The sequence below is a fragment of the Lucilia sericata genome, unplaced genomic scaffold (genome assembly GCF_015586225.1).
Source record: "Lucilia sericata isolate MDLA Ls3-8-SP2 unplaced genomic scaffold, ASM1558622v1 Contig000051F_arrow, whole genome shotgun sequence".
In the NCBI taxonomy this organism is placed as follows: Eukaryota; Metazoa; Arthropoda; class Insecta; order Diptera; family Calliphoridae; genus Lucilia; species Lucilia sericata.
Genome location: NW_023994087.1, coordinates 690,709 through 715,549, shown reverse-complemented (window position 1 = coordinate 715,549; position 24,841 = coordinate 690,709). Strand labels below are relative to the sequence as shown.

General features: G+C 30.1%; 1 protein-coding gene across 7 annotated transcripts; it reads right to left on the bottom strand.

Annotated features, from left to right (window-relative positions):
- Positions 1 to 8,092: 8,092 nt before the first annotated feature.
- LOC119615999 lies at positions 8,093 to 24,659 on the bottom strand. 7 transcript variants are annotated; one of them, XM_037972108.1, is made up of 12 exons: positions 24,567 to 24,659; positions 23,415 to 23,542; positions 21,471 to 21,491; positions 20,395 to 20,714; positions 19,210 to 19,335; positions 19,032 to 19,151; positions 18,569 to 18,960; positions 17,050 to 17,250; positions 10,665 to 16,986; positions 10,506 to 10,598; positions 10,000 to 10,449; positions 9,612 to 9,902 (listed from the first exon to the last, which is right to left on the bottom strand). In XM_037972108.1, exons 2-12 carry the CDS (start codon positions 23,416 to 23,418, stop codon positions 9,891 to 9,893), a joined length of 8,061 nt encoding a protein of 2,686 aa, XP_037828036.1. In that variant the 5' UTR covers positions 23,419 to 23,542; positions 24,567 to 24,659; the 3' UTR covers positions 9,612 to 9,890. The 7 variants fall into 7 exon arrangements, with proteins under 7 accessions (XP_037828030.1, XP_037828034.1, XP_037828033.1 ...); XM_037972109.1 differs by having other exon boundaries at positions 9,613 to 9,905; XM_037972102.1 differs by having other exon boundaries at positions 8,093 to 10,449.
- Positions 24,660 to 24,841: the final 182 nt, after the last annotated feature.

Sequence of the window (24,841 nt, the reverse complement as noted above, 5' to 3'; positions counted from 1 at the left end):
TGAAGGGTATATAAGATTCGGCACAGCCGAATATAGCACTCTTACTTGTTTATGATGATTTTGTCCATCGATGATCTTTGAATTTTATAAAGGCCCACAATTCTTTAAGCCTTAAACTATGGAAAAGATACTTGTTAATCTCTAAAAAAAATATTAGTACATTTTGGTGTTGTTAACTGTTCCAGGAAAACGGTTATGCCTTTCTTTATGTTTCAGAATTTGTATAAAATATGTACCCTTTTCTAAAAAAAATTTGAGTTGTGTCACTTTTGTACTGGGTGTGCGATATGTAGATACTTTTGGTAGAATGCTTCGCTATATTGAGGTTTTTTGGCTTAGAATTTCTTCGTTATAGCTACATATAGTGTATTTTTGTATGAACAACTTTGCAATAAAGAGGTTTTTCAAGAGACTGAGAAAACAGTTCGTTATAACGAGCTTCATTTTTTGTTAAACATAGATAATTATTATAATTATAATTAAAGTATAATATATTTTTTAGTTTTTAAGATTCCAATCTTATTGGCTATTTGTAGTTTTGAATTCTAACGACAAAACATATAAATTTGTTTATTATAAATCATTGAAAACTTAAGATATCAGTTAAACTTACGAAATTCTATTTTTACATTGTTTGTCTATTAACTCATTATTTAAAAAAACTTGACTTCGCGACACAGAATTAATAAATAAATAATCAATACAACACAATATAAGTCAAACTTAATTCAAGTATCACAGGGTATACAAAAACGATTTCAATGATTTTTTTAGCTGTATTTTATATACCTCTTCTAACCAAACAATTTCAAAATGAAACAAAATCTGATTTTATACCTTTTCAAATGTCAAAAGTGACATCTCTTAATACTTTGTGCTAGTATCACAGAACTTCAACTGATTCAATAATTAAATATTGCAGCGGAATATTGTAATTTTGTGTTATCCTTGTCTTCTTTCGTATTCACGGTATTGTGTATTTTGTGTTGTATTCTTAAGCTTTCAAGAGTGTATCGTTTGTTCTCTATCCAATATATTTACATTATCAAAATCCATCTTATGATCACATTCCTTTACATGCAGAGATAATGCCTTCGTTATTTTTCAATATATTTTGAATATTCTTTACAGAGAATGGCTTAAATTTATTATACGTATAACTCTCCAATTATAAAAAAAATATACCACTTATAAAGCTTTCAATTCTATGATTTGTGAGTTTTGGAGTTATATACCCACAAAGTTATATTTATATATATTCAATATTTTCCCTATTAATGAACCCATTGGGGATCAATTCCACAAAAATTATTTTTTATATAGAGTTTTTTGATAAAAGTGCCGTTATTTCACAAATACATCGATATAATGGTACAGATAAATATTGAAAAAATTGTGTACAAAATGTCGAGCTTTCATTTGATGTATCTTCGCAATTGTTGTTGTTCAGTTAAAAACAAAAACAATTACACAAGAAACAATTTTAGATCTTCCAACTGCTTGAAATAGGATCACAAAATAAGTTTTTAAAACCATCGTATTTTAAACACCAGAATAATTCATTTAGTAATAAATATATTCTGCCTTATTCTAATAATCAGTTTTAAATCATACAGTTGCGTTCAAAATAATAGGAGTGAAAATTTAAAAAATTTTAAATATAAATTTTTTACTGAAAGATTAAGATTTTTAATTAAATATTTATTAATTTAACTTGTTCTCTAATTTTTATTGTCGTTATTTTAATTATTTAGGAAATTTATTTAAAAAAATATATATTTTTTTAAATTTACTTAAAAAATCTGTTGTTCAAAATAATAGGAGTATTCTAGTTAAGTTCAAATATTTTTAAAATAAAAACAAAAACGAAGGGAATTTCATTTAAAATATTATTAATTAATGTGTAGCATCACCGCCATTTTATCAAATTTGTTTATTGGGAATATGAGAACATATCTTGGGGTAATATGTTTACCTACAACATTTGGTCTACGATACCATTTTAAAAATTTTTAGACCATACCCTTTTTGTCAAGACCCATCGTGAATCATTCCTATTATACGACATCTTTGAAAGTTGGTTAGAGCTTAATATTTTTTGATTAATGGACTTCCAATATATTTTCTGAATTCATTTAGACTAAAAAATGTAATTTGTTGTCGTATTCATGCATTAAAAATTCATCCATGTATGAAACCACCACTAAATGCGTTACTTGGTAAACTTTATGGGTTTCACTATATGCTTTATGGTCTGAAATTAAATGTTTTCAAAAAAGATTTGCTTAAAAATTGATCTGAACTAACTGAATATTGATCACGATGTTTAATAACTACAATTTGGCTTAGTTTCACAAATTTGGGACGCCCTAATGGGATTAATTTTAAAAAATTATAAGCGCTTATGGGAAGCGCTTATCACATTTGAAAAAAATGTTTATTTTTTATGAGAGATTTTAAAACATTTGACTTCTTAAAGTATTCAAAAAATCTTTTAATGAAATTACCATGAGATTTTTCATATTTTTTTCGCGTCATTTTCATAATTTTCAAGATATTTGAACAGATTTCATATTCGTCAATTCTGACATTTTCTTTCAGGATTTTAAATGAAATAATTGTGAACTGAGCTTAAAATTACTTAAAATCATCTAAATATAACAGTTTTATATTATACTTTTAATATTTACTACGAATAATGGAAATTAATTTAACTTAGGTTATATAACATACGGTACTCCTATTTTTTTGAACAGTCGAAATCTGATATGGATTTCGAAAAAAGTGAATACCAATAAAACTAATGAACCTATATAAAAAATTTCATTCGATTTGTATTTTAAACACTTAACAAATAAATATCGTGAAAAAATATTGGATTTCTGTAAATGTTTCTTTGTAAAATTAAGATGCATAATTATTTTTAAGTCTCACTCCTATTTTTTTGAACGCAGCTGTATATCGGGATCATTTTTGAATCAGTTTTTAAGCGCGCATTTTATTAATCACTCCTATTCTGCATTTCAATTCGAACTGAAATTGTTTCCGTTTGGCAACTATGGTATTCTGCATTTCTATTCGACTCTCCGCCACATAAACAACAACTTACAAAAACGTAGCTACGATCGTAACGCAGAATACACACAGTCGTAAAGCATTGAAACGAAATGGACTTGCTTCTTCTTTTTCTTACGATTCAGTTTTTTGTTGGAATACCTTTTTTCGATCGTTGCGTAACTGAATGCGTAAACGTAATCGAAATGCTGAATAGGGGTGAATCATTTTTAGGTCATCAAAAGGAGTCAAAATAGACTAAGTTTACTGATTAATCATCCAACAATCTTCCAAATGCTAGCTGGTTAGTACTATTTCAAAATTTAAATTTTTCATTCCTGGGCCCGTATTCAGAAAGAAGTATATAAAACAACATTTAAAATTTTATCATTCATCACTAATTCACTAATATTCCGATATAAATTAACATTTGTTTAATATTATACAACAAAAATATTTTATTATTAAAAATTAATTAACGTTTTAGCTTACTTTTAAAAATATTAAGAAAACTAATAAAATGGAACAATAACAAAAAGCGGTTGTTGTTAATGTTATTAGATATTTGCTCTTTAAATGGAGTACTAATAACAACAACCATGACAATTTCTATTACCATTTGTTGCTTTAGTTCTTTGTCTTCATCTTTAGTCGCTAAAAATGTCTAAAGTGTTCGGTTGATTAGTGTTAATGGTCCTGTTTAAATTAATCTAAAGCGTTAATTAATTGTTAATACATATTTAAATATTTTCGTTGAATATATATCGTTTATAAATACCGTTATAGGAAAATGTTTATAAAAAAGTGTTAAATTATTAGTTAAAATAAGTGTTTTAATTTGCCAAGAATCCAATGCAATTTCGTTAGGCCGAGCGCCGCTCGGTGGTTTTCTTTTGTCGGGCCATTCGTTTTGTTAAGTCATACGAAGGCATTAATCAAAGGGAGGAGTGGGAGAGTTTGGAAAGCAAAATTTAGTTTAGTTTGAAGAAATTCTAAGGGGAAAAGTTGTGAAAAATAATCAAAAAAGATAAAGAAAAAGAGTATGTATGTAAATATGTACAGTGTCTCTCATAAGTATTCGAATTTAATGTATTATGAAAACAGACATCATTTTATAATAGATTTTGTGGGAAAAATAAATAAATAAATTTATTATGTTGCCCAGACAGACCTTAAATTTTATATCACATTTTAAAAATTTTTAAAAAATAATTTACTTAAACTAATTTAGCCTTTTTTAAAAAAAGTGCAAAAAATAGCTTCACAAAAGTATTCTATGTTTTTGTATGTATGTATGTGTTGCAAAATGGAAATATTGTTTTTGTAAACAAGGAAATACAAACGGGAGAATAACGTTATTTGAACAATAAAAGAAAAAGGTGAAAAAGAATTGGTTGAAAACTATTAAATATGGGAAATTCTCTTTTTAATTTAGATTTTAGGGTTAAAAAATAATGACTTTTTTAAATAGAGCAACAACGTTACTTTGTACGAACATTGTATGGAAGTTGCTGATGTTCCTACCGAAAATGAAAATTTAGTTCATTCTTAGATACCATTTCTCAAAATTTTTGTCCTGACAAAAAGGACAAAAAGGTTCTTTTTTTAAGTCTTTATGATTTTTATAATTCTGGCAAATAAGCCATATGCAAATTTAGTACCATATCGAGCCCTTTTTGCAAAATGGACGTAAGCGACTTGATTTTCGATTTTTTATAGAAATCGATAATTTAGGTCTATTAGCATCATCTCTGAAAATTTCGTAGCTATAGATCCAATGGTTTCAACTTTACAAGAAAAAGAACGTAAGTACACATTTATTTTCTGCTTATGAATTTTGTAACAGCAAGGTGTCGGTTACGTCTAAATTTTCTTTTAAAATATATTAAATTTATAGAAAAATTTTGAACAAATTTACGTATTAAATTTGTTTGTGAATGAAATGCCACATATCTGAGTATAATTGTAATAAATTCATGTAATTATCACTATGCCATTACAATTTATGTGTTGAAATTTATAATTTTCTATAAATTACATTGCATTTATATTATTACCATTTAACCAATTCTTATATTTGGTTGTAAATTTTTGGATTTCGGAAGGCGGAACTGCATATGGACTCTTAATGAATCAATAGTACCAGAATTTACTTATTTATTCGATATATGGCGAATTGTACTACCATGTATGGATATTAATGTGGACATCAGGGTGATTTTCAGAATACGGCCTTTAACGAGGGATTTGTTCAATTGTGGAGAATTTAAACGCGTGATTAGTTTTGAAAACAAATGTTTTTTGTAGAATTTCATCATACTTTCTTAATTTTTGAAAGATTTATTAACTGTAAACTTATTTTCTGTATGAGAGGCATAGGAACCCATCCTAAAACATCATCATACATCAAATTTCGTTGCTATACTGATATTTTTAAGATACATAAGCAACATATTTATTAATGTTTTAACTATAATCCGGGAGGCACTTGTATGGAGGCTAAGTGAAATCATGAACCGATTTTGCCAATATTTGTCATCAATAAGCATTTTTGAAGAATTTCTTCACTCTAGCTGACATACAGACATCGCTAGATGATCTTAAAATCTTATAAAAAAAAATATTTATTACACTCTTAAATTTCAGATTTATACAAATTATATAAAGATATACACAAAAAATTATTTTTTTAGACAGAGAATTTAGACGTAACCGCCTCAACATTGTTTATATCATAAAAATTTGTCTCGGCAAAAAAGACGTAAGCGACAAAAAAATCGGATATAGCGTCAATATAAAATCGAAACAAACTGCATCCTATATTTTAGATGTAATAATATTTAATAACGGAGTTTTGGAGTAATGCTATGTCCTACTTCGAAGATAATTAAACAACATTCTCTCCTGTAAAATTTAGTTTTTGTCGGTTACGTCTTTGGGAGACATGAAAGGTCTTCAATTACATAACAAAATTTTGCATAGAACTCCAAAATTTTGTAATAATTTTTTTGTAATTTGTATTGGAAGAATTATTGTGAAGTAGAAATTTGTAACCGCTTATGGCCTATAGGCTAGGTTATTGAATATTGTTAAATAAATAAATAATAATAATGTCGTAATTTTTCGGTAACTTTTTAAGTTTTTCAAATTTTTACATAGAAATATTTAATGTAATTAATTGAAATTACTACATTATAAACTTCATATAATTTCACCGAAATGGTTTTTTCTGTTTTTTGATATTCGATATGTTTTGTATTTTATTTAAACATTTTAAAATTTATTTTCTCCTAGGTATTCTGCTAGCTATATTTTTCTAACGTACTTTACAATTGTATATTACACATTATGGTTTCATTCAATTATAATTCAAAATTTTCACTTTAACTAAAATATAAACACAATTTATCCTAAACATTTACTTATGTATTTGTTATGCTTGCTTTGTAAATAAGGGTTGTATTTTGTTGTTTACATTTTTTTGCAATGTTTTAGTAGCGTACATAGGCTTTGATAAATTCAAATAGAATTCGATGTAGATTGAATTTCCAAAAAAGGAAAACATTTTCGGTAAATTTTATTCAGGATTATTTCGGTAAATTTTATTATTATTATGTATTAATTTTAACGAATTATATTAATTGCATCTGTGCTAAAATGTAAAAAATCTAATAATTTTCCGAAAAATTAGAAAATTTTGATTAATCTTGCTGTTACACAATTTCTTATGCTATTGAAGCATCTCTCAAGGACCTTTCTAATGATACCAAAATTTCATATTGTTCCTTTGGATGAAATATGAAAAAAATCATAAAAACCTCAAAAAGATCCTTTGATCCAGCTCATTGACATTGACGCCAGGATAAAAATTTTGAGAAACGGTATCTTAGAATCAATTAAACTTTAATTTTACTTGGAAACATTGACGCCTTATTTTTCCTCCATACAAACGGGACCACCCTAATCTACATACATACAGCATATCCGAATAGACCACTAAAAATTCCACTTTTTATCAACAAATTGTTCAAATATTTGCTAAAACATTTTTTTATAAAAAATAACTTACATTTTTAACATACTCAAAACTGGTGTAGGGTTATATAGACGGTCGTCCGGTCGTACTTGCGCGTTGACAGTTTGACCGTCATTCGTTTATTAATAACACTGTTTTAATTTTTTAATTCAGAATTTTATTTATGATTATAAATATCTAATAAATACAATATAGCGCTATTTGAATAAAAGTTTATTTTTTTTTATTAATTATACATAAGTATAATACATAGTAAATACAATAATGCATACATACGAAATTAGTATGTAGAAAAGAAATATTTAGTTCAACATATTTAGAATCAAACTAATAAGAGAAAATTAGTTTAATACTAATTGCATATTTATATATTTATTTATATGTGTATGTAATTTTTAATTTTATTAAAGTAACGGTAGTTTGAAATACTTCAATTTTAAAACTTGAAACTGTAACAATTTAACAACAAATAAATAATAAATATTATTCTTGTCTTATTTTACGTAATATACATATATATTTAATTTCATTTTTAATCTTTTGAAAATATTTTCCATTTTATTCTATTACATGTTTGGTATTCTTTCATATTGGTATTAATTAATTTAAGAAGCAAATAAACAATTGATCGATCAGTCGTTTTTAAGAAACTACATAAAATTTAAAGTTTAATGTTTTATTTGACCGTATGTTCATATATTTCTCTATATATGTACATATGTATGTATATGTGATAATGCAATTTTATTAAAGTTTTTAATACATATTAGCAATATTCCCTCCGTTTATAATAGTTTAGATAAACTGTTTTAAAAAGCTTAAGGCAAATTGAGATAACATAAGTTTATATTTTTAAAATAACGAAACAATCCGTTTAAAGCTCAAATGAAAACGAAATATTATGATAATGGTTTGATTCGATAAATTTATGCAGTTTTTTGAGATTGAGTAGGGACATTCCAAATTTTTTGTCAGTTGCTCTTTCTAATATTTATATTATTAAGAATTGTTTTGTATTTGAAATGGCTGTGATATCAAAAAATATTGAAAAACGGTTTGTGTTACAATTGTTTCAAAGGACATTAAATAATCAAATCTAAAAACAATTTGTTAGGATATTTGAAATAATTAAAAAAGTATAGCAAAATTTTGAATCAGTTTTACTCTGTCGGAAATCTAAATCTACGAACATCTATAGGGCCAGTCACAAAATTCCATTCCGATCAAGAGTAGAATTATTTTTCCTATTCTCCTTCATAAAAAAGGAAAACGACAACTTTTGGTGAATGAAATACCTCAAATTTTCAAAGTGGGATTCAAATTTGTTAAAAGTTATTGTTTTTTAAAGTTTTAACATATTTGTTTAATTTTAGTAGTAATTCAACTTTCGATCGTAACAAATGCACAAATTAAACAATATGTTGAAGTAGATTTGTAGACTCTTAAAATCTTGTTTATTTATTGATATAAACAGTTCTAGCAATTGTCTGGATTTACATGAAAATCAGATCCGGCAAACCTAGTAATATGTACATAACTATATAAAAATTTCTAAGCAAAAGTTATCAAACATATTTCTAATGGTGCAACTATTATTACTGTATGTGTAAAAAGAAATAAATACTTCTCTGATAGTATTTGCTCTCATTGACGAGTGACTTCAATATATTTAAATAAATACATTCAATACAAATTATCATACAGGCAGATCTGTTTAAATATACATATTTATGTATGTATGCACGTTTATTACCATTGTAATCACCATCACCATTGATTTCAGCGTAAATTTAAAGGAGACAAAATGCATTATTGTTTTTATAAAAAATGCAGCATTTTACAAGAGAAATGGGATGCAGTTAAGTACATATTTAACTAGATTAAATTAAGCGTCCTTCAAGGAAGAAAATGAGAAAACATAATTCATGCATTCATTGCGTATAAAAATAATTTAAAACATAAATATGTATTTATGAACAACACCACAATAAGTAATAAAGCAAATTACGTTAATTTTTATTATTATAATTATTGAAAGAGAAAATTTTTAAGTTTAAAACAATATTAGAACTTTATGGGTATTTTAGGTAGTAATGTGAACAATTTTGTTGCACTAATTGGAAATGCGCATTTTGTTAATATGATTATATCAAAATTATTTATTTATTATAATATTCTGAAATGACTTAAATTGGATTGGAGCCAATGAAATGTAGAGGTTTTTAAACTTAGAAGATGAATTAAATGTTTCACTAAGTATCAATTGACATATTTGACGTTATTATTATTCTGAATGTGCGATAGTTGATGGGTACAATGATAATTACCTGTAGAAGAAGCATAAGTAAGAATCAATGTGTATTGTTCGAATCGGTATGTAAAAGTTTGGGTGGTGATTTGTTAGTTTGTTGTTTGAAGGATTGCTTTACGTGCTTCTCAAACAACGGGGATATAATTGGGGTTGAAACAGAGTGATGATTTTGTTTTTCCAACTGTTTTTCAGTAAGAACACGATCGTAGAAAGTAGACGTTACAGTTGTATGTCGAATTTCTAATTTGGCTGGTGTGTAGACTGGAGTGTTTGTGCTTGGAAGGATAGTTTGTCGGAATGGAGATATAGGCCTGTCCAAATGAAGGCTCCTATAGGGATCGGTTGTTGTTGCTTCCGCATTAAGATTGCGTTGTTGTGTTGTGTTGACGTTGTTTGAGGTATTAGTGTTGTCGTATTTTAAGTTGTCAGTTGAGCGGAATGTCGGAGTTCGTAAGCTTTCTTCTAGTTCGTGTTCAACATCGTTTGGAATTAGTTGGCTATCTACTTTATGAAACTTAGTTAAACTACTATGACTAGTATGGCTTAATATGCTATTACTATAGTTAATATTATTTGGCAATAGATTATCACGTCTTACCCTACTTTCATGCTCTTCACGATCTTCGTCTCGTCGACGTCTAGGAGAAGGTTCACGCCGGAGGTCTCTATTGGAACGGTACTGAAGTGGGCTCGACGATCTCAAGGGGCTTGATGATCGAATTGAATCAGCTGATCCCATTGAACGAGAGAAGGCTGGGCTGTGATCAGAGATTCGAATAGAGGGTCCAATCTCACGCGATGTTGATCGGCTCAGATTTCTTGAAGTGAGATCTTCGAGAGAAGATTTTTTATGAGCGAAATATGTGGAGTCTGAGAATAGAGCATCGATATATTGCTGACACCTTTCTTTTCGATAAGGCTTTTCCTCACAAAGACTGTCAATTGACTTTATAGTGTTTTGAATGGATGTCAGTTGATCATTTATATTTTCTCCAGTACGCAGTGGTATGCCGGTGTGCGTTCCCTTTCGTCGAAGAGGCGATGTTTCCTAAAGTTACACAATATTAATTAATTTAAATTTAGAATTAACTAAATATGAATTACCCTCATCAAACGAATCCCCATAACGCCAAGCCCCTCGTGAGCGGTCGTCGTTTGTTGAGACCCTTTAGAATTACTCTGGGAATCTGCAAGAGTCTTCACAAGAATATGACGAATTATTTCGGAAGTTTTATTTAATATTTATATTATATCGTTGCTTACCATGGATTCATTGTCCTTTTTAAGTAAAAGTTGAGATTGATCTTCTTTGCGAAAACGTATTGTTTTGGGACTAACTGTATTAACACTGGTAATTTGTTTTGGGGCTAAACTTTGTACTTTGGAATGTTCAGATTCACAGGATTTTGTTGGCGGTTTAAATTCATCGAAGGATAGGGATGGCGAAACAACATCTTTAAGCTTTTGGTTAAACTGTTGGAAGTTTTTCTGCATTTTGAAGTTGAAGCACTGTTCTCTTTCTAATGCTTCTAAACGTGCCTCTAATTCTTCTGCTGTTGGAAGTTCTCGTTCTGTAGGACTTGCCGTCATTGTTTCCAAAATATGTATGTTTGGTTTGGTTTTATATTGTTGACCTTTAGCTGGGGGTGACTGTGAACGCGATTTTCTTGATGGTGGAGATGGTGTGTATCGATTTTCTTCCATTACACGCATTCGATGTTCCAACTCACCAGTGGTAGGAATATCATCTGGACTTGGGTCAAGAAGCATTTCTAAAGGATGAATTGGTTGCTTTTTAAGATTTTGCTTTGACTTTGATCGTTTTAAATCTAGTGCGCGATATCGGTATTCGAGACTACCAGTAGATGGTGTTGGTTCCATTTGCCTGGAAGGGGATGTTTGTTTAGTCATAGATTTTTGATCATCTTGTACTTCTTTACTACTCTCTTTTCGATCTTCTGATGCTGTTGGTATTTCATCGACATCTTTTCCTTCGCATAACTCCAGGAACTTGTTTAAATCTTTTTCATGAGATAACGAGTATTGCAGTTTTATTTTGCGTTCAATTTCTATTAGGCGCTGCTCTACATCAATTTTTTCCACATCTTCCAGAAGCTTTATTTGACGTTCTAATGACCGAAATCTTGCTTCAAGTTCTTTAGTTGAAGGTAAATATACTGTTCTTTTTTTCAAGTGGTATTTTATGGGATCATTTCCCCAATCAAAATCCTCCTCCAGTTTCTTTTGCTTCTTTGCTGTTTGTTTAAGTTTATCATCGTATTCACTTTGATCTGATTCGCTTTTAGAAAATGCCTCTATTTCTTTTGCTAATTCTGACATTGCTTTTGTTGTCTCGATCTCATCTTGTGATAATTCATTTGATCTAGGCATTGCCTTTTTATCGTCATGTTTCCCTTGACCACGATCTGTAAGTTGTTTTTCAAGTGCTTGAAAAAGATCTTCCAATTCTTCAGTATTTGCCCGAGTAAGCCGACGCACTTTAACTGCTTTAGGTTCGTTGTCTAATAATAAAACCAACGTCTTTTTGTTTACTTCTACGGGTACAAATTGGGTGGAAGTGTGAACATTTGATGAGTCTATTTCAGACTTTTTAATGTTTTCAGAATTATCATAATTTTGAATGTTTTCCCCCTCGCTTAGTTCCAATTGACTTGATTCCGCAATATTATTTGATTGTGGCGTAGATTGAGAGTTGCTTTTTAATAGTTCCTTTGCATCCTTTATTTCGTCAATTTGAGTTTCAGTTTCAATAGCATTTGAATCGTTTTTATTATCATTTAAAATTTCTTGTTTTGGCTCCATCGACGTAGTTGCTATCTTAGGTTTATCTGGGGACTTAGATAGATGTGCCTTTAAATTTTCTTTATTCACTTGATCATCAACATTATCAACTTCTGTTAAATTGTGTTTTTGAGTCTCTGAACATAGTTTTTTAGTTGTTTCGCCAGGGTCAGATATTTTCGACATTGTCGATTCAATATTTTTTTCGCTACATTCAGTTGTTTTATTATCTTCATTATCAGTAACTTTTTCCACTTTGAGGTCTGATTTTTCTTCCTCTAACTTTTCTGTGATATTTTTATTATAAACATTTTCTGCGGTTTTAGTAGATTCAGCGATGACACTAGATTGAATGATATTTAGTGGTTCTATATTATTTCTATTGAGGATTTTAACTTCTGATGTTTCACTTTTATCTATAATTTCATGTGATTCTTCAGTTTGTGCAAATTGATGGGTATTATCTGCCACACAGATATCTTTTTGCTCTTTTCCATTTATGCTTTCCTTAACATCAACCGCAGCATTTTCAAAAGTTTCCTGCTCTTGTGATGATTTAAGCTGTTGTTCTAAGAATTGGAGTCGCCGATCTAATTCATCGGTCTTTGTAACATCAGGATTTTTTTTATTGCCAATATCATCTTTATTAAGTGTCATTTGAATATTTATGCTAATATTGATTGGATTCTGGTGTTCAGTATCTCCCACTTCGCCATAGGAAGAATAACGAACTAATTCTTTTCCTGTCACAGCTATACTATCAGTAGCCAATTCTATCTGAGAAATTTCAACATTGGGTTCACTTATGTTTTTCTCTTTGGTATTTGTACGCTCCACATCCGTTGAGAGGCTTCTATTCTCATTTAAACGTTTTTCTAATTCTTGGACACGATACTCTAGGCTGTCACTTAGTGGAACATTATGCTTATGACTACCTTTCGATGCTACTTCGGAATCACTTGAACGACGTTGCATGCATACCGTTTTGCTTAGTTGTTCTTCCAAGAACTGCAAACGATTCTCAAGGTCGGCTCTTGAGGGTAAATCGGAAAAACGACGAACCATTTTTCGATTAGATGTATTTGCAGGTTCGTATTTTCCCGATCTGCTATAAGCGGAAGTCGCATGTGATTCCAAGGTTTCATCGTTGAAACTTTGACTTGGTAAAATAAAGCTTTGAGCAGGTGAGCGCCGACTAGTAGTGATGTGAGTTGGCTTTACAATCATATCTGTCATGGGTTTAATTTTAGTTTTAAGCTCTTCAATAAGCGCGGTCTTTTTTTCAACACTATTCTCTATATCTGTGTTTATAGATTGTTCTTTTATTTTCGCTTGTAATTCCTCAATGAGTTTAACCTTTATTTGATTAGCATTGTCAGCTATATTATGAATATGTTCTTTTTTGTCTGATATTTCTTCTGTTTTTATAGGAAGCTTTACATCCGTATCATTTTCATCAGAGGTTTGTGTTCCATCCTCACAGGTTTCAATATAATTAGGTGTTGAATCACTTATAGTTTCTTTAGCCAATGAGTTACTATATTGCATTTCTTCATTTTCAGATACTTGTTCTTGTTCACTAGGTGGAATTTGTTTTTCCGCGGGATTTGTTGACTTCTGCGTTTCCAATTGACCATTTTTACTTTGTAGTTCTTCATAACGTTTTTCCAGAGTTTCCGTTGAAGGAGGAGACTGTTTAATAAATGAGCTTTTTGATTCATTTTTATTTTGCAGTTTTTCAAAACGTTCTTCTAGATTTTCAATTGATGGCGGCGAACTCTTGTTTGCAGACTGTGTTATAATGTCTGTGCTTTTTAACATAGTGGGAGATTCAGTTACAGCGATTTCATGTGTTATCTGTGGGGCATCGAAAAATCCATCTTTTGGAAAGGATTTTGTCTCGAAATTTCGTGAACTCATCCGTCGTTTCAAAACTTCATATCTTTTTTCTAGATCTTCAGTAGTAGGGGGCTCGGATAATCGTCGCTTTGTATATTTTTCAGATAACTGTTTAAATTTTGTTAAATCTGTCTTTAGATCTGATGACGATAACATACAATTATTTGATGTATCTGTTGCTAAGGCTTCAGTGTCACTTGATGCTTTATTATCCGCCATTAAAACATTTACTCCATGTTTTTCAGTTTCTTCCGAAGACACATTAGATTTTGTATGTTTATCCTCTTGAATATTAGTGGAACTCATTTGTCCTTCCAAAGCTGAAAATCGTTTTTCTAATTCCTCCGTTGTGGGGGGTGATGTTCGATTTGATTTGCTTTTAGAATCTTCTTGTGTTTCTTTAACTGTCTCGTGAATTTTTTCTGAATTAAATGTACGCATGTTTTCTTCTGAGACATACTCAGATTCTTCAGAATTGTTTCCTCTCCTTTTGGCAGTTGCTTCAATCTCGACGGTAGATTTATTTGTAGTCGATACTGCTGTTCTATTAATACAAATTGAATCTTCATCTACATTATCGTCAGGTGGTTCTTTTTTGGTCTGCAATGCGTTAGTCTTTGGGGCTATATTCTGAGAACTTGGATTTGTAGAAGTTTGCACAGTGTTAATGTTGCTGTCGGAATTCACATCTTCGATTTCATTAAACGTCAAAGACTTTGGTGCAGAATCTGATTGTTCTCCCAATATTTTTCCGATTTCCGCTTCGTCATTGTTGTCATTCTGGTCATCTTCTTTTTTCGTATCCCTAATTGTTTTCTCATTTGTGGATTTTTTTTGAATATTGTCGATATCAGAAGATTTCATATTTGATTGTTTTTCGGTATTTTCTGAGTCACATGGCGACTTTAAATGTTCATTTCGATCTCTAAGAATATGTTGATGTATGTTTTTAAAGCGTTCTTCCAACTCCGCAGTTGATGGTATTTTTTTATCCATAGGTGTTTGGCGTTTATTGTCAACAACGTGCTTATTTAGATCATCGCACACATTTTTGATGTTATTGGGATGTGTGGTGCAACTTTGATTATATTTTTTGTAACCTTCTACACTTTCAAATTCGTTTTCAGGTAATATTCGTTTATATTTGGAACACAGTTCCATGCTAAGTCGTTTTTCAAGCGCCTGATACCTCTTTTCAATGTCCATTGTTGATGATCGAGTTAAAGTTAGGCGTCTAGGATCTCTTCTTTTCTCTGCACTTCCTTTTGTTTTTTTTAATAAATGTTCAGTAGAGTTATCGACATATTCCTTATTTGTTGGAATTGGGATTGTCATATCACATGCTTGAAATGTTGTTGATATTTCAGATTTGGCTTCTTCAATGCAAGCGACAGACGATTTTTCCGAATAGTCTACAAGAAGGTCCATACATCTTATATTTTTCGAACTATTAACATTATTTTCATTTGTATAGAGATATGATTCCTGATTTGTCTTAACAAATTCATCAACCTCAATTTTAAAAGTGTCTCGTATATTTTCATCCTCATTGAGTGAATACAACAAATCAAGTTTTGTGGGTCGCTCTGAGCTGTTAACTCTTTCGAAGTATTCATTAGTGACTCCTTCCTTACTGATATCGAAAGTTTTGATTTCGTCTTCTTTGCCGTCACTACTTCCCATAAAATTTGTTGAATCCATAAATATGTCTTTTTCTTCTGTACTTCCGATTGTAGGCTTTACAAAAGGTATTTCTTGGCTTTTAATCGGTGACTTTGATCTTGAATTACTTATTTCATTTGGTATTTTGGTTTTGGAAAGACTTTCAGCAGAAAATTCTAAATTAGGCATAATCACATCAATTTTTTTTTGATTTAGATTTGATTGTGTTCCTTCAGTTGAATTGTCTTCCTCTTCCTTCAATATGGTGTTATCTGTTGCTGTGCGATATTCTAATTCAGGATTTTCATCAGCACTATTGTTTGGAGAATCTGTGGACATTAAAACAAATGGAATCTCGCTGTTAGAAGGAGCCCAAGATTTTGGTCTCGCCTTCTGGTTATTATCTTTACGATTTGCCGATTGGTGCCGTTGCTTAAGTAAATTATTTTTTTGTTTGTATAAAGGTTTGCTAGAGGGTTTTTGGGATAATTCATTATGCTGTTTTAAACCATTAGCTACTGGTTGGAATTCTTCATCACAAAGGCTTGTGTCTGTACTAGAACCATCACCTTCTACTTCAGCTTCGTTGTCATCACTCTCCTCGCTATAAGAAGATGAATCACTTTTTCCTAGTCTACCTGTTCGAATTTTTTGTGATTTAAGGCCGTCTATGCTGCCGGAAGTAATCATTGCTGCGCGTTCAGCTTTAATTTCTTTCCAGCTTAAGCTATCTCGCCTGTGTCTTGTATCTTTTGTATCCCGCCAATGTAACGTTTCACCCCTTCTAAATTGTTTTTCTAGCGGTTTGTCGTGCAGAACTGCAGGCAGTGAAGGTTTTCTTGCCGGTGGTATTGCACCTGTAGGAGGTCCACAACGACGCCCCTTATTTGTAACTATTGCTGGACGACCAGATAACAGTTGATTCACTGGTAATGTTGCTGTAGATGGATTTAGACCCGCACTTTGGCGAGAAGCTGTTGAGCAAGCTGTAGTTAATATAATATGTGCTTGTTTCTGTCTTTCGCGTAATTTATCATACTGCTTTTTTAAAAGGGAGATATCAAGAGCAATTCGATCCTTATTTTCGATGGCTTGCTTTGTAGCAATATTATTTTGTTGTCCTTGCGAACCTCTGCGACCCCAAGGAATTCCCCAGACAGTAGCAACGGCCAAACGTGAATCTTCATCTATATCCGGCTCCTCGCCATCGTCATAATATAATCTAAAAAATGAAAAAATAAAAATTCAAATAAACATTTATTCTGAGTCATTATTGCATAGTTACTGTAGTCCTTGTTGGTTTTGGATAGGAGCAATGCTGTAGAGATGTTTATCACGCAACTTTTGTATATCAGCGATGGGTCCCAACTGCACAACCTTCTCAATTAAACCGTTCGAGTCAATTAAATGTCCATTCAAAAGTTCACTGGAAAATGATCCCATTTTTCCATAGAAATCGTCAGCACTGCGCGCACTAAGCACTCTCCTAAAACAAGTTGCAAACATTTTATATATATACATACATAAGCGTTAGAACGCTGAACATTGTATAAACATATATATTAGAGTGTCCTGTGTAAAACCTTTTTTGGAGTAATATCTGTCAAACGATCCCTTTTAATGTACTTAATACGAGATAAATTAAAAAAAAAAATAAAAGGTCCTCAGTTCCCTACCTGCGATTGAAAATCTTGACCTCAGTAAAATATGTTCCAAAAAATTGTGTAATTTTGAGCTTATCGCGGGAAAAATAATTATAATTTTTGTTAGTGTATTTCTGGTCCGCTGTATTATAAGGGGCATATAAATTTCAAAACATTCTAAAAAATCTGATATTCTGAATTAGGACAATTTTAAATCTAAAAATATTTTTATGGACCAAAAATACTCAACAAAATTTAAGATTTTATTTACCGCATTTTACGGTATTTTTGAGACCCATTTCAAAAAAATCGAAGATATTTTATTTTTCAAAAATTATACTGAGGTATGGAACTGAGGACCATTCGAAAAAAATATTTTTTATTTTTCTCGTGTTCAGTAAATTAATACGCATCGGTTGAGAAATATTCCTACATGAAATTCTTAAAAAGGCATATATATATAAAAATGTCGTTTAAACCTAAATAGAAATGTAAATTTTTTAAGATAATTCTCACCTATTAAGAACGTTTTTATTCACTATTAACAGAAATTATGACCAATTTCAATAAATAATATTTAATTGGCACCCTCTATGCATGTATGAGGCCCAGGGTTGGCAAATGGAATTTTCAAATTGTACAAAACAGCATAAAATATTGTACTTTTTGGATACCGATTGTACCAAATCCAATTCATTTTGGAACTTTTTTTCAACATGAAGCAAAATTTGTATTAGTCTTAGACTAGTCCAAAGTCTAGTAAAAAGAAAGTCTATTCGAAATAGTATTTAAAAAACCTTGGTTGTAATCTCTTTCTCAACAATATGAGAAAATAAAAACAAGAATTGTATTTTAATCTAAGTAGTCCTTTGAACTTTGTGTCAGAAGTACAATTTCTGTTTATTATTTCAATAAGGAAATAAATTTAAAATTGTACAAAAATATTCATTGGTGTACCAATGTTCTTTTGAGGATTGAATTGTACAATTGTACCAATTTTGCCAACCCTGATGAGGCCAACATATAACATACTCTCAGTAACATTTTCTCATTAGGCATATAAAGTTTCGTTAAAATCGTACTAACCACTTGAAACTGCCGATTTCTTTCTTGTCGAAATTTTCTCACTGAGCGGTATACATATATGTTTTATATACTTACTCTTCGAGTAAACTCCAAAGTGCTAGAGCAGTTCGTAGAAGAACATCACTTCCTTCAATTAAAACTAAGTCCCAAACCCGAAGTACACAACTCATTGGAAGGCATGTACAGAACATAGTTAAAAACCATTGCATGGTAAAGACATTCGTCAATGGAGGTTCGTAGGCATTTTCGATAGGACCTTGTAGTTTTTGAAGATGTTTTGCCAAACGAGGAAGTTTGGTTTGCATTAATTCGCGAAAAACAGCCATATCCGCTTGTAATCCACCCATGGATCCACAAAAATAACCAGCTGGTAAAATACCCTCAACAAGATATATCATAACCTTGATTGATTCTGATTCGTCTTTGTCCATAACTTGTAGTATAAGAGCACCCAGCATGTTAAAACCCTTGTATAAAACAAATGATAATTACCTTGTTAGATAGATGGATAATCAATAAGATGAATTTAAAATTTAACCTGGCAATATCCAACTTCCGGATTGTAGCGAGCATAACCCAAAAGTATTTTCTTAAGTTTGGCTTGATTTAAATCTCCTGCTGGTCCAGTGCACAAAGTAGATCCGGTTCGATGGAGATCCTTAAATTATTAATATAAGTATGAATTTAATTGAGTGAATTTATTTTCTCGTACATACCTTAACAATTTGAATTCCCAATTCTTCGTCATCCTCTCGCCATTTTTCACAAAAACATTTTTCTTCCTCCCTGGCCCAATCAACATTTTTAGATTTTAAATATTTATCCGCCAACGAGAGCCACAGCTTAAAAAAAGATAGTAGTCATTGGTATTGTATATACAGTGAATCAATTAAGTAATTTGCTTATGTAAAATTTTATAAATTTGTATGTACATTAGGTTAATAAACAAAATTAGGCCCTATCACTACGCGGTAGCCAATAGTGAGTTTTCTAGTAACGTCATTATGGTGTAAAAACCTTCTGCGGCAAATCGATTTTCTAAAACCATTCACAAACAAATTTACATTAATTTATAGCAGCCCGCATCCTTGACTTTTCCCCATGTTAATATCGTGGGTCAAACAATGACACTTGTATATATAGCATTTGCTGGAAACTTTTTTAACTCTCGACGTATATTGGAATGGCCTCCAGTAGGTTAGTGGCTACTGTTCTAGTCTGGTAGACCGGAGGTGGTGGGTTCGATTCCCACCTGAGGCACTGGTTAAGGAGCGCACAACAGGCTCGATAGAGGCGTATTTCTTCGGATTTGATGTATATACATCCTCCTTTCAAACTAATTAACTAACTATATGGAATGGATAGAGCCGATTTGAAATTTTCAAAATTTGTATAACAGTTATTACCCTAATGTACATTAGAGTGTTCCAAAGAACAGCTTTTTTAAGAACTTCATGTAGGAATACCTCTCTATCGATACGTATTAATGCACTGAACACGATAAAAATAAAAAAAAATATTTTTTTTTTTCGAATGGTCCTCAGTTCTCCACCAGCGAATGAAAATCTTGACCTCAATATTATTTTTAAAAAATAAAATATTTTCGATTTTTTTTAAATGGGTTTCAAAAAGTCCGTAATTTTAACCAGATTACGGGAAAAATAATTTTAAAGTGTTTGTTGAGTACTTTTGGTCTACAAAATGATGTTTAGGGGGTTGGAGAGGAATATATTTTCGCTTTTTATCGAAATAGATGTCAAAATTGTCGTAATTTTTTGCTTATAATACAAAAGTCGTTTTGCAGACCAAAACGGACCAAAAAAAAAAACGTGGTCCACGGGACACCCTAATGTACAACCATATGTATGCACATCATGGTTGGTTATATTCATATAGTTTACCTTACGACGAAATTCAGGTGGAATGCCTCCTGGTAACCTCGCCACTAATTTCATAGCATGCAACCATTGCTTGTAATCAGATGATGTTTCTTCGTCTCTGTGGGAGTCGTTAACATTCTTTATATCTTCTTGTCGTTGCATATTGTACTGTTCCTTATAAACGGTATTGTTGTTGTTGTAATTTTGATAATGGTACTTGGTATTGAGGACGCTGGGATTGTTAATACTACATTCATAACCCAAAGTTAAGTTAGATGAAAATATGGCTTTTGGTGGTGGCGGTGGTGAAGCACTAAAACACATTTTAGGTCGAGCATCATCTGAATTTTTTGAGATCATTGACAAACGGGAAATAAAAGAGTTTATGTTAATGACGTTACATACGAAAGCAGACATATTTTGACGGACTGATTTCAAATGCCTGAACTCGCTCAGAGACGATGTGAACTATTTACCCTAAAATTTCTACAATTATTTCTAGGTTTTAACTATTTTCACATTTTATGATTGTTTAATACAAAGAATTTTCTAATAGCGTAATGATTATTGATTCAAGTTTAATAATTGTAGTTAGTTCCATATTTTTGGTATGTATGTATGTAAAAAATTTCTATTTATTTTATAAATAAAATATTATTTAAATTAAACTGCTTTTAAATTTCTTTCGTACTTATATGAACTAAAAAATAAAAAAATAAAATCGCAAAATCAGATAGAGGAATTTTTTGCGTAAGCTTTCCTTTTGAAAAAATAAAATAACAATTTTTTTTTGGTCCCTAAAAAATAGTTACTACCCAATATGTAATCGCCTCCTCTAATATTTCAAAAATTTAACAGAAGAAGCAAAAAAAACATTTTAAATTAAAAGTATATAGTGGGTTCCATGAAACTGCATCTTTATGTATTGAATAAAAATAAAAAATAAAAATTTTGCTCGAAAAAAAAATAATAAACGTGTTTACATATTTTTCATTCTGTATTTCAAGTGTTTTTTTATCATATCGTCTCTGACAAGTTATATAACTTTTTGTGATAAATTGTACGTAAAAAAATAATAATTAAATAAGGAAACTTACAGTATCCGTGCAGTATGCAAACTTTATATGCATTTAAAATGCATTTTTGTATAAAGATTTTAATTCGAAATAGAAAAGAAAAATAATAGAAAACGTTATATATTCCACGTAATTATATTTAAAAACTCCTTTAAAAATCGGCTTATTAATATACATATGTATGTTTTAATTTCCAATAGCAAATACTTAAAAACTTTACATTAAAGATGTTATTCAATGAATTTTATTTCAAAAGACTTTTTATACCCTACACCACTATAGTGGGGATGGTATTGTGCGTTTGTGCTGATGTTTACAACACCCACCCAGTATACCAATCGGCTCGGAATCACTTTCTGAGTCGATTTAGCTATGTCCGTCTGTCTATGGATCCATGTAAAGCTTGTGAGCACGCTACAGGTCGCAATTTTCAAGATAATTTGATGAAATTTGGGACATACTCTTCTTTCTTTCGCAAGGACGAACGCTATTAAAATGGTTGAAATCGGTACATTATTTCGCCTAGTCCCCATACAACTGTACCACCTGAATAGGGCTTCTGAGCTCATAATTATGTTAAATGTACCAGCATGTCAATAAAAATCGCAAAATAGAAGTTTAAAAGACATTGTCGATTTTTGTAATGATCGACCCTCATTTGACCCTAGCCTCCATACAAACTCCCCTTCAGAAAATGACTTGAAGGTCAAAATTCACTCATAAACACTAATAGCACGATGAAATTCTACATAAATAACTTTGATCTAGACGTACATAAATTCCTCTTTATAAGGCTAGGCCCTAACCCCCATATGAGCCCTTATTTAGGAAATCTCTTTTTTAACAACAATAAGTAAAAAAGATATGTATGTATGTATGTAGGAGAAGTAACGCTTGGAGTATCCAAAAATGAAATGAAAAGTAAGTACATAAATACAGTGAATTAAACAAATCATAAAACAAGTGTGAAATCCTTTGGTGGTAGAGTGATGGGGTGGGGAATAGTGTCTCTAGGTTGTTTCTGAAATATCATAATCGTGGAAGGACAATATAATTAATTAAATATTTTAATATCGTCATGAGAGACGATTTTCAGTTCGTTTATGATAACAATCCAAACCGCTAATCGAAAATTCTATCGGTAATACAGAATTAAATATAAACCAATGTTAAAAAATTCAATTCGTGCGGAATGGCTGAATATTCAAACGGAAATTAATAGTAAATCAGTCACAATCTGTGAAAAATAGTATGTGAGATGTTACCCCAAGGCGAATTTGTTTGAACTCACTATTAAAATTATGCTTATCTAATTTGGGACACGTTTAAGTTCTAAGCATTATGATGTACGGACAATCTTTTAAATGAATATGGCGTATTCCCTCAAAGATTTAAAAATCAAAGTTATAAAATAAAAATTTGTTTATGAATAAGTCCTATAAATTTCACAAGCCAGTTTGATGTTTGAGCATAAGGCTTTATAACCCTATAGGAATAATTAAAATATGTAATAGTTTGATTTGTAAAATCAAATATCAATTATAGCTATGACATATAGCTTGTATGTACATATGTATGTGAGATATAGTATGTACTATATATAGAGTATATAAATTAAAATGTAATATTTTCTTATTGTAACGCACATTTCCCAATCTGTTTCTATTACTTGTGTGTGCATTGGTTGCTGGTGAGTCATAAGTTTCTTACATTAAAATCTTTTTAATTATAAATTTGGCAACCAAATGGAACTGTCATTTTTTAAAAATTAGTATTCGTATTATCGGAAGGAATTTATGATATTTTGTATAAAATTTACAATAAAAAAATAATCACCAAAAATACAATTTATATTTTCAACGTGAATAAAAAGTACATTAATTTGATTATGTTTGCAATAATAATTTATAAAATAAAAAAAAAAACAAAAACATAAATGTGAATACACGTGTGTTGTATATTTACCCATATTCCATCTGCTAAACCTTCAAGTGTTATATCGTATGAACACTGTTTTATTAGTTTTAATTAGTTATATGCAATTTCTTTATAACTTTACATTTTTATTGAAATTTATGAACATAAAGTTAAATCTTTCGGAAGGATAACGAGCAATTTGCATAGATTTTGTAAACAAATTAGGGAAAATAATACAAATAGGTAGGTATTTAGATATGAAAAAATAAATTAGTATTTATGTACATAAGTACACGTAACTTTGTACATTTTTATATGTATGTATTTACGTGCAACTAAATGCAACTATATACATATCTTAATAATATGTACGAGTATGTGTGCATATGGAAAAGTATGTCTTTTTATAAAAGCAACCTTGACCCCATTTACAGACATATATACATACATATGTATGTACATATATAATTGCACCAACCACTACATACATACGTAAATATACATATACATACAAATGAAAGTGTGTATGTAGTATTTCAATTGATTTATATGTATATGAACAGGTATATATTACTTATGTATTTACATATGTATATACTACTTGCATATGTACACATAATGTATAGAATTTACTTTATATAACTTTAAAATGTAAATTAATTCTATTAAAGTATTTAAATTCGAATAATTATTCGTATATTTTTAACATTTATTATAAATTATTATTACGATGAATTCTCATTGTTGAGACTTCAACTATTTACATTCCAATTCCATCGATTTTTTGCCGATTATTCTGTAAATTTGTAGACTTTCATCATGATATATACATACGTATGTATACATATATGTACATATTTTTTAATAAATCACATATTTTCGTCCACAATTTTTAACTATTCTTATCACTTTATAACAATTTAGTACATATTTTGAATTTGATATTTTTTCTTATTTCATAAAAATTTTTTCTCATCGTTTGCATTAAAATATCAAGGTTAAACTTGAATAAAAATATGACTGCCGATTAATGTAAAAGTTTTCACTATGTTATTTTCTATTTATATATGTATTTACATATGTAATTATGGATTTGTTCACAAGTTAGTTAGTATGTTGGTTGAACATAATTATATTTTTTGTGCAATTAACTGTATGTATGATAAATTAATTTATGTACATATGCAAAATGAAAAGGACCTTTGAACAATTATTTGGTGTTTATTTTTTACAACGAATTTTATGTGAACTTCTCAAGGAATTAAACTCAACTGAAAAATTTTTACAATTCCACCACACGACCTTTTTATTTTGACATTTTTGGCTTTTGCGCATTTACGTTTTTTATTTTTTCTTGGATAGCTGAAAACAGCTGTTCAATGGAGTCAAAAGCTATTGATAATTGAATACAAAGATTTGACAACCGTTGTTAAGTTTTCCAATAAGAGCGAGTCGACTTAAAAATAATAATCCTA

What these genes read in the sequence shown, in the direction of transcription:
- LOC119615999 (XM_037972102.1), bottom strand. An exon ending in TGGGAATTCAAATTGTTAAG is followed by an intron (nt 19,152 to 19,209) that starts GTATGTACGAGA and finishes TAATAATTTAAG; the next exon opens with GATCTCCATCGAACCGGATC. An exon ending in CAAAACCAACAAGGACTACA is followed by an intron (nt 16,987 to 17,049) that starts GTAACTATGCAA and finishes TTCATTTTTTAG; the next exon opens with ATTATATTATGACGATGGCG.